Source organism: Asparagus officinalis, chromosome 7 (genome assembly GCF_001876935.1).
Source record: "Asparagus officinalis chromosome 7, Aspof.V1, whole genome shotgun sequence".
Lineage (NCBI taxonomy): Eukaryota > Viridiplantae > Streptophyta > Magnoliopsida > Asparagales > Asparagaceae > Asparagus > Asparagus officinalis.
The window spans coordinates 146,478,723-146,487,733 of NC_033800.1; the positions used below are offsets into that span (position 1 = coordinate 146,478,723).

Below are 9,011 nucleotides of genomic sequence, written 5' to 3' on the forward strand. Positions count from 1 at the left end.
TCTTACCCTCTTCAGAAATGAAAAGCTTAGCGAAGTATTCCAGCCATATTCTGCTTCTTGAGTCCCTATTGTTCCTTATGTCCTCCCCATAAATTGGGAAATAAGTATGGTTATGGACCCATTGCAAATCAAAACTAACATTTTTCATACCCCCACTTTTTGAATCAGGTATACAAAAGGTGTTATTATCTCTATCGAAAAAGCTCAGCAGCAGCTCAAGGGTGGGCCGATCAGGCGCAGGTGCCCCAAACAAAATGTAGTGCTGAAATATAGAACCGCAGTATGCATCCTTATGCCACTGACGGATCTTCGGGGCAAGGCACTTCATAAATGCCCAATAAGCCCCGATATTGGCCGTTAACCTTAGTGTTTCTGCTGAGCCTGTTAGAGCAATTTTTTTCCTGCAAAAAATTTTCGAATTTGTACGTTCAATAAGACATATGAAACAATATTAGACCTAGCACTAACGGGAACAAAATAGAGCTAACACGTAATATTATAGAACTAACATTGGACTCATATTAGAACTAACATTGGACTTAAACTAGATCTAACGTTGGTATAAATTTAGAACTAACATTGGACAAAGCCTAGAACTAACAATATTGGGTTAATCTGCATTGTCTCTTCGCAGTATAACATAAGCCTAGAACTAACAATATTGGGTTAATCTGCATTTTCTGTTCACAGTATAACATAACACTTACTATTTTTTTGAGGGGGGTTCGTTGGTACGACCAGCCATTGTCGTCCTCCTTTTCTGGTCTCGCCATTGTAATGCCTCCTTTTGCATTTCGATTAGGGTTTTCGTAGCTTCCGTAGCTTCCTCCGTGCTGCCACCCGCAGATGAAGCGCCTTTTCCTTCCAACTCGGCTCGGTGCCCGACCTCGTAGTCGTTACTGGATTTTTCCGTAGACGACGACATTTTTCCGGCGAAAACCCTAGAAACGTTGAAATTCGTACAGAAATTAGGAAGATGAAGAGTTCTTGATGACGGTGCTAGGTGGAAGAGAGAGAAAGAGAGGGAGAGTACTTGTAAAGGTGAGGGGCACATTAACCCAGCTCGAAGAGTTTTTGATGGCGGTGCTAGGTGGAAGAGAGAGAAAGAGAGGGAGAGTACTTGTAAAGGTGAGGGGCACATTAACCCAGCTCAGTCTCATCAGAGGGCAAGATCGTAACTTCCTCTGGCTTTTTCTGAAAAAAAGTCAATTCGGGGCCTCGTCGCAAATACTATGCGTATTTGGGGCTATTCCACATGGGGCAAAGTAAGGGGGGCTAGTCACACGAAGTTCCCACTTTTGGGGCCTGGACACATTTTTCCCTTTTTTTTAACTTATACTATTATTAACATACATTTAATAGTTATTTAAAATTTTCTATTATTATATTATTAAACAATTTATTTAGAAGTATAATTATTAAATAATAATGTAATCATTAGTTTAAGTAACACTATTGATATAATTAAACCATTTAAATTATTAAATATTTATGTCATGTACATATTTTAATATAATATCTATCAAATAATGATAATAATTTTTAATGTTATATGACTTTATGCTGTAAAGAATATTGGGAAAATTGCTTCTAGGCCCCAAAATCCAACTTTCAATGTGCTCTAGCCCCCCATATTTTTTTAAATGTGCTGCAGCCCATTGTTTTTGAAAAAATTGTGTCCGGGCCCCTTCATCATGATTCTAGCTCATGCCAACAGATGATTAGACATACCAGCTCATGATTAGACATGCCAGCTGGCTTAAATCCTAATTTTACCCTCCTCTTTCTCATGCCAGCGGATGTTAACTCTTAGGGCTAACATGTTAACTCTTAGGGTTAACATGTTAACTCTTACTGTTAACATGTTAACTCTTACAGATAACATGTTAACTGTTAAGAGTTAACATGTTAACCCTAAGAGTTAACATGTTAACCCTAAGAGTTAACATGTTAATATAATAACCATGATCGCTGTCGGCCACGCGAAGTTCCTCGGGACGGCGCCGGCAGCGGAGCGAGGAAGGGGGCAGAGGGGGACCGGAGGAGGAGGAGGGAGGTGTAGGGGGAGGTGCAGCGGGGGAGGGAGGCGGGGGAGGGGAGGGAGATGAGAAGGAGGAAGAAAAGGGGGGGGGGGGGGGGGGGGGGGGGGGGGGGGGGGGGCGGGGGCAGAGGAGGAACGGAGGAGGAGGAGAGGGTGTAAGGGAGGGGTAAAATCGGGATTTTTGAAGAGGTTACATTGGAACTTGAGGAGAGGGACCTGGACATAATTTTTTTAAAAAAAAAGGGGTTGCAACACATTGTTGAAAGTTGGGGGAGCTGGGGCACATTGGAAGTTGAATTTTGGGGCCTAGAAGCAATTTTTCCTAGAATATTACCTTGTTCGATAATTAATATCGTCTTAGTAATAAAAAATTAGATGGTATAAATTAAAAATACTATTATTTAGAAAAAATAATTTATATAAAAATATTAGATCTTTCAAATATATGAGACATTTACTTTCCCATAAAAAGTGCATGACTCATAAATTTCAAAGATCCAATATTTCATTGCACTATTATTAATAATTAGAATTATGTACAATATTTTATTAAATAAATAATTTTACTATTTTATTACAATTAATAATTATTTTATAATAAATTATAATATATTTATTAATTTTTTATCATTATAAATTATTAGTATATTCTAGCGAGTGGCCAAATATTTTGAAGAAAAGAAGAGAAAAGTATATGTCTCATAAATTTTAAGGATCCAAATTTTTTTATATAAATTAATTTTATAAAATAAAAGTATTTGTAACTTATAACATCCAAATTTTTATTACTAAGATGATATTAATTATCGAACAAGGTAATGTTCTTTACAACATAAAGAAATAACCCCTATTTATACTAATAATTATAATTATGTGCAATAATTTATTAAATGAATGACTTTTATTATTTTATATAATTAATAATTCTTTTTAATAAATTATCATATATTCATGAATTTTGTTATCATTATAAATTATTAATATATTCTAGTGAATGACCAAATAATTTGAGAAAATGAAAAGGTGCATAGTTAATGAGAGGTTATGGATTATTAGTTTTATAATTAATGGTATAATTTTGAGTTATAAAAAATTGAGAGGGTAAAAAAGGAAATCAAAAGTTTTGACATGGGTATTCTCTTTTATAAGTAGTATAGATTTAGATATTACAATGCACGGGGCCCATTTTAGATTTAAAAAAAAAATCTAAAGTGGGCCCCGTGTACTGTAGCTGGGAGAGGGGGTATGCCCCGAGGTGTGATTGGAGGTGTGTCTGTATGTTTTCCCCTTATAAAAGGAGTATAGATAGAGATATAGATTGACCAATATTTCTAAAGAGAGAGAGAGAGAGAAGGCCAATTATTATTTTGTTCTCTCTTCTTTCAACCAGTGATCTCCTTGAAATTTTCCTTCTCATCCCCAAGGTATGTTTCCTCCCCCCCCCCCTCTTTTCTTAATCAGTTTAAGCTCAATACGTATTGCAGTTCATCTAGAGTTTGCTATGTGTTTCCATCTTTATGATTATGGAATAAGATGGGATGGTACCTATGAGATTATTGCTGGGGTGATGTAGCCCTAAAAATAATATGTAGAAAGATCTTTAATTAGAATCTGCTGATGCCCACTTTATGGATTTGTTTATTGAAGTAATACAGCAATAATTGATGATTTTGGGATATTAGAGCTGAATGATACTAGTGGAACTGCTCTTTTAATGGGGTCAAGTTTCAGACCGTGATGTACTGTACATGACTATAAGTGTGATTTAAGCTGTGATTTAAACTCTTTGTCTTTTATGATTGGCTATGCTTTTATCTTTTAAGCTCTTCCTTCTAGTTGTTGAGGTCTTGGTGATGATGAACTTGTCCTTGGACTCGTCTGTCGAAGGACCTACATACTCATTCTCCCATCAAGCTGGAGATAGTCGATGATGGATAAAAAAAATCCTTATTTCCACTCAGTTGTTCTATATCTTGTATACTTCTGGAGAATCATTAAGTGGTTATTTATACCTTACTCATCTCCAAGGCAAAATAGAGTATGCATGAACAAACTAACTTATTTGTTACTTTCTGGATAAAACTCTTTTAAATTGATGGTTTGTGCAGGGAAAAAACATGGAGAGTGATCCAATTAATGTAAGTGAATTTCAAGAGCTCGCTAGACAGGTTCTTCCAAAAATGTACTATGATTTCTTTAGAGGGGGAGCTTGTGATGAGTTTACCTTGACAGAGAACATTAAAGCGTTTCAAAGAATTTTGTAAAGCCTTCTTCTCTTTTTACTATGGATTTTTTGTTGCTATATGAAACAATTAATCATGCTTTAGCATGGATCCTTAGGTTACTACCAAGAGTCCTGGTGGACGTAAGAAACATTGACATGTCAACCAACTTACTGGGTTACAATCTGTCTTCACCAATAATCATCGCCCCTACCGGAATGCACAAATTTGCGCACCCAGAAGGTAATGATCACCATCAGAGTTATAAATTAGGATTTAAAACATTATAAATTTCTAACCGAGAGCTTCTTGTCTTAAACAGGGGAAGTGGCAACAGCAAGAGCTGCAGCAACCTGTAACACAATAATGGTACTCTTTTTTCTAGCATGGAAGATAATTTGATTATTTTATTGATGTTCTAAAAGGTTCATATGTTTGCAGGTGCTGTCCTTTGCTTCTAATTGCACTATTGAGGAAGTGGCTTCAAGCTGCAATGCAATTCGCTTCTTACAGTTATATGTATGTTCATTTCACAGTCTCATATATTTTGCACATTTATCATTCTAGTCTTTGAACACTTTTTTGGGGGGGAAATTGCGTAGGTTTATAAAAGACGAGACATTGCTGAAAAGATAGTAAAGAGAGCTGAGGGAAACGGATTCAAGGCTATTGTTTTGACAGTTGATACTCCCAGGCTAGGTAGAAGGGAAGCAGATGTTAAAAACAAGTAAATCCTCTCCTTGTACTCCTGAAAACATTATAATGCTTTCTTCTCAATGATTTCAGTCTGTATTCATACTAATGAATTAAAGACATTGACACTTGTTTGTTGCTTAAACCATGAATTACAGTTGGTTTAATTAATGGTGCCTACTTGATTGATGAGTTAGGTTGCTGGCTATTGCATTTCATAACTGTGGCATGAAGAATGCTTTCTTCATGCAGAGTGTTCAGTTGAGATAGTAGATTGCTTTGTATTAATGCTTTTGTCTTCTTTACTTTAAAGTTATTAGCCAGCATTGCACATGCTAAAATGAAATTTATGGTAGATTACCCATGTAGATGACACTACTAATAGTTCCAACTACTTATCCAAATACTGCCTACAAAGCATTCAGCTGTTAAAATAGGGTTTAGGACAGAAATTAGTTTCCTCTGTACAATAGTATCTTAACATACCAATATAAAGTCCTAGAAGGCTAGAATACATAACTATGGCGTAATCTTTCAACAATTCAGAATCTTTCATATTAACTGACCTCAAAATCTTATATTGATCCTTCTCAGATTGGTCGCACCAACATTGTCAAATCTTGAAGGTCTACTATCAGTTGCTGCTGATAATGTGAGAAGCACAGTTTTTTCTGAATGCTTATGTTTTAATCTTCAAACTATATTTTTTGATATATTGGCGTATGTGCATAAGCTTATAGTTAGATGTTATTTTTACTGTATTCTTTTTTTCATTCTTTTGTGTGCAGAAATCCGGCTCTGGTCTTGAAGCATTTGCATCTGAAACTCTGGATGATTCTTTGAGCTGGAAGGTACCAGAAACAACTTTATTAAATATGTCTTGTATTAGGAAAACTATGATTGGCTATTTTTTCTAATATAAATTTTAAGTGTTGCCATTTCATGAATATAAATTGTATATCTTAAATGCAGATCTAAATATAAAGCAACCTTCTCTCAGTTTGCATGTCATTGGATTGTTTTCTATGTTTTCATGGTTCAGAGTTACATGTAGCTTTTCTGGTTTGGAGATCTCTTTGTTTTTGCTCGAATACAATGAATCATCGGATACTTTCTTCATGTCCAATTACATATAATTCAAATTTGTAGACAGAAAGACTGAATTTCTTGCCAACACAAGTAATATTCTTAAAGTGAGAATTTTGATTAAAAGTCTAGGAACCAAATAACCATCGACCTCGAAATAACTATTTTCAGAAGGCTGAGAGGAAAATTTTTCGTACTGAGGCGATTTCTTTGGCACCAAAACTTGGGAAAATATTATAACCTTTCCTAGCAAACCATCTTCAATCAGAATTTAGAAGTTGGAAAGGAATGACATTGCTATCTCAAGAAATTTTCAGCAACTTTCCGTGAAGGCATTACCAGAAATCCAAAATTAAAAAGAGTTTAACATTCTACTACAACTTCATCCCTTTACATGGGCATTGAGATTAGCATCTAAATCTCTACATTTGCAGGATGTTGGATGGCTGAAATCTATTACCAACTTACCAATTCTTCTCAAAGGCGTGCTTACTGCAGAAGATGGTACTGTTTTCTCAATTTTATGAGTATGTGTATCTCGTTCAATATCATAATTGATGCAAGATTTAACATAGTGATAATAACTTAAAACAGCTCGAAAAGCAGTGGAAGCAGGAGTATCTGGAATAATTGTATCCAACCATGGTGGACGACAGCTTGATTATTCACCAGCTCCAATATCTGTTCTTGAAGAGGTAAAAGAGTAAAAGCGAAATAGATAAACTTTTTGAGCCAGTAGATTTTATTCTACGTGATCTTCTGATTATTAACTACCATTCAGGTAGTTGATGCTGTATCTGGTGCAATCCCTGTACTTGTTGATGGAGGGTTTCGTCGTGGAACTGATATTTTCAAGGCCTTGGCACTCGGTGCTAAGGCTGTCATGGTATTCTTATCTCTATACTCATTCTACACTTGCCTTGATATCTCAAATCTCAATATGACAAGATCCTTTCTTTAAGTTTTCGTTGGCTATACTGCATTGGTTTGTCGTCTTCATGCATATTTCTATGTATCTTTGTGTAGATTGGAAGACCGGTGGTATTTGCCTTAGCTGCAAAGGGGGAGCAAGGAGTAAGAAAAGTAATTGAAATGCTTAAGAGTGAACTAGAGCTCACCATGACTCTCACTGGCTGCCCTACCCTGAAGGATATTAAGAGGAGCCATGTTCGAACTCCCCGTGATCAATTGAGATCCTTAATGTAATGATTTAATCAAAAAATCTTGGAATCCGGGTAATAAATAGTGCTAAAAGGAGAGCTGTGTTGTGTGCTTTTCTGATGCCATCAATAACTCTGTGAACATAGCTAGTTCTTGAAGGTAGAATAATGTTCAATTATTTTTCTTAGGAATTTGCAGATATTGTGAATAATATGCTTTAAGAAATTTAATCTTGGAGTTTTGAAATTCAAGTCTATTTGATTCAGTTAACATGATTGAGTGCTGCATCACATTTTAATTATTTTATGTTTTTTGGGAAGATTGCAGGGGATGATGAGTTTATGTTATTAGCTTAGCTGAGGTTACGTAAAACGTTATAGAAAATAAAAGGAATAGACTTCAAAAATAGGGTTTGAAGTCAAAACCTCATGGTTGAGGATCTTGTGACGAAGTGTGCTATTGAGATATTCGTGAAAATTTAACAAATATTCGTCTAATTAATGAACCAAATATGAACACCTTTTCCCTATTCAACATGAATACGAGTTTGACTTCGAATTTATGAAAATTAACTGAATACGAATATGAATACCATGGTATTCAATTCGATTCGGTTCATTTCCACCCCTATATACGATTCAATTAACATGATTGAGTGCTGCATCACATTTTAATTATTTTATGTTTTTGGGAAGATTGCAGGGGATGATGAGTTTATGTTATTTGCTTAGCTGAGATACAAGCAATTGTCTTTCCTTGAATTATTGATCTCATCATATCTTAGAAATATGAATAACCTTCTCTGTTTTTAAGAAAACGGCTTAAATAAATTATTGTTCTTGGGAAAGCTAATATAAGACCTCTATTTTCAAAATTATGAACAATAGGATTTAGAATATGGTGATGTCTAAATTTATTAATTAGGAATATTTTGTTCTTGAATGTGGCATACTTAGACCTTTTATGTGAACCACGTCAATACCAGTTTCATAGTAATCATAGTTGATATTCAACCACATCAAACAAGTCGGCATCATGAACTCAATTATAGAAAACAAATAGTGAAATGGGGCACAATGAAGACAATTATGTGGGTATTATAATCATGGAAGTTGTTTTCATGGAGAAAACTGCAAGTATCTGCTGGCAAAGAGGGAGTTTATGGACGAGAGAGTTTCATGGAGTCAATCATAAAGTATTTGAATGCAACAGGGCACTGTTTAAATAGTAGAACCAATGTTTTTTTCCTGAGAGAGTGTGGTATGAGCGAAATGATTTTTTTTTTAATTTTGTCGGCAGAGCAAAAAAATTATTACTAGCGAACAGATATTGCTGGTTCTTTATGCTCTGCTTGAGGTTTGCATGGAGTCACACATAAAAATTCTTTAAATGCAACAAGAAACTGTTTAAATAGTAGTGCAATGTTTTTTTTCCTTGAGTGAATTTGGTACATATGTGCCAAAGAACTTTTTATTTTGTTGACAGGACAAAGAGTATATCACTAGAGAACAGATACTGTTAATTCTCAGCTCCAAGGTATGATTCCACTCTCTCTCTCTCTCTCTCTCTCTCTCTCTCTCTCTCTCTCTCTTCCCCCTCTCTCTCTCTCTCTCTCTCTCTCTCTCTCTCTCTCTCTCTCTCATGAGTTTTACTCTTATTGCAATTTCATCTGGAGTTTGCTATGTTTTTCTACCTTCATGATTATGAAATAAAATGTAGTAGTACCTGTGAGATAATTGCTGAGTTGAGGTGGACAGGGCTTAACGCTGCAGTCTTCCTCCGAAAAAAATGAAGAAAGATCTTTGATG

The 9,011-nt window shown here is 35.3% G+C and overlaps 1 protein-coding gene and 1 long non-coding RNA gene across 2 annotated transcripts; one reads left to right on the forward strand and one right to left on the reverse strand.

Moving 5' to 3' along the window:
- LOC109850874 lies at nucleotides 719-1,065 on the reverse strand. The gene is made up of 2 exons (XR_002249582.1): nucleotides 1,034-1,065; nucleotides 719-941 (listed from the first exon to the last, which is right to left on the reverse strand). It is a non-coding gene; the product is annotated as an uncharacterized LOC109850874 (long non-coding RNA).
- Nucleotides 3,380-7,449, forward strand: LOC109848210 (peroxisomal (S)-2-hydroxy-acid oxidase GLO4-like). The gene is made up of 12 exons (XM_020417599.1): nucleotides 3,380-3,465; nucleotides 4,150-4,301; nucleotides 4,382-4,506; nucleotides 4,586-4,632; nucleotides 4,705-4,782; nucleotides 4,866-4,990; nucleotides 5,551-5,608; nucleotides 5,745-5,807; nucleotides 6,477-6,546; nucleotides 6,637-6,737; nucleotides 6,824-6,928; nucleotides 7,069-7,449. Exons 2-12 carry the CDS (start codon nucleotides 4,159-4,161, stop codon nucleotides 7,246-7,248), a joined length of 1,095 nt encoding a protein of 364 aa, XP_020273188.1. The 5' UTR covers nucleotides 3,380-3,465; nucleotides 4,150-4,158; the 3' UTR covers nucleotides 7,249-7,449.

What these genes read in the sequence shown, in the direction of transcription:
- LOC109848210 (XM_020417599.1), top strand. Translation starts at nt 4,159, where the DNA reads ATGGAGAGTGATCCAATTAATGTAAGTGAATTTCAAGAGCTCGCTAGA. An exon ending in AAAGCGTTTCAAAGAATTTT is followed by an intron (nt 4,302 to 4,381) that starts GTAAAGCCTTCT and finishes ATGGATCCTTAG; the next exon opens with GTTACTACCAAGAGTCCTGG. An exon ending in TTCGCTTCTTACAGTTATAT is followed by an intron (nt 4,783 to 4,865) that starts GTATGTTCATTT and finishes GAAATTGCGTAG; the next exon opens with GTTTATAAAAGACGAGACAT.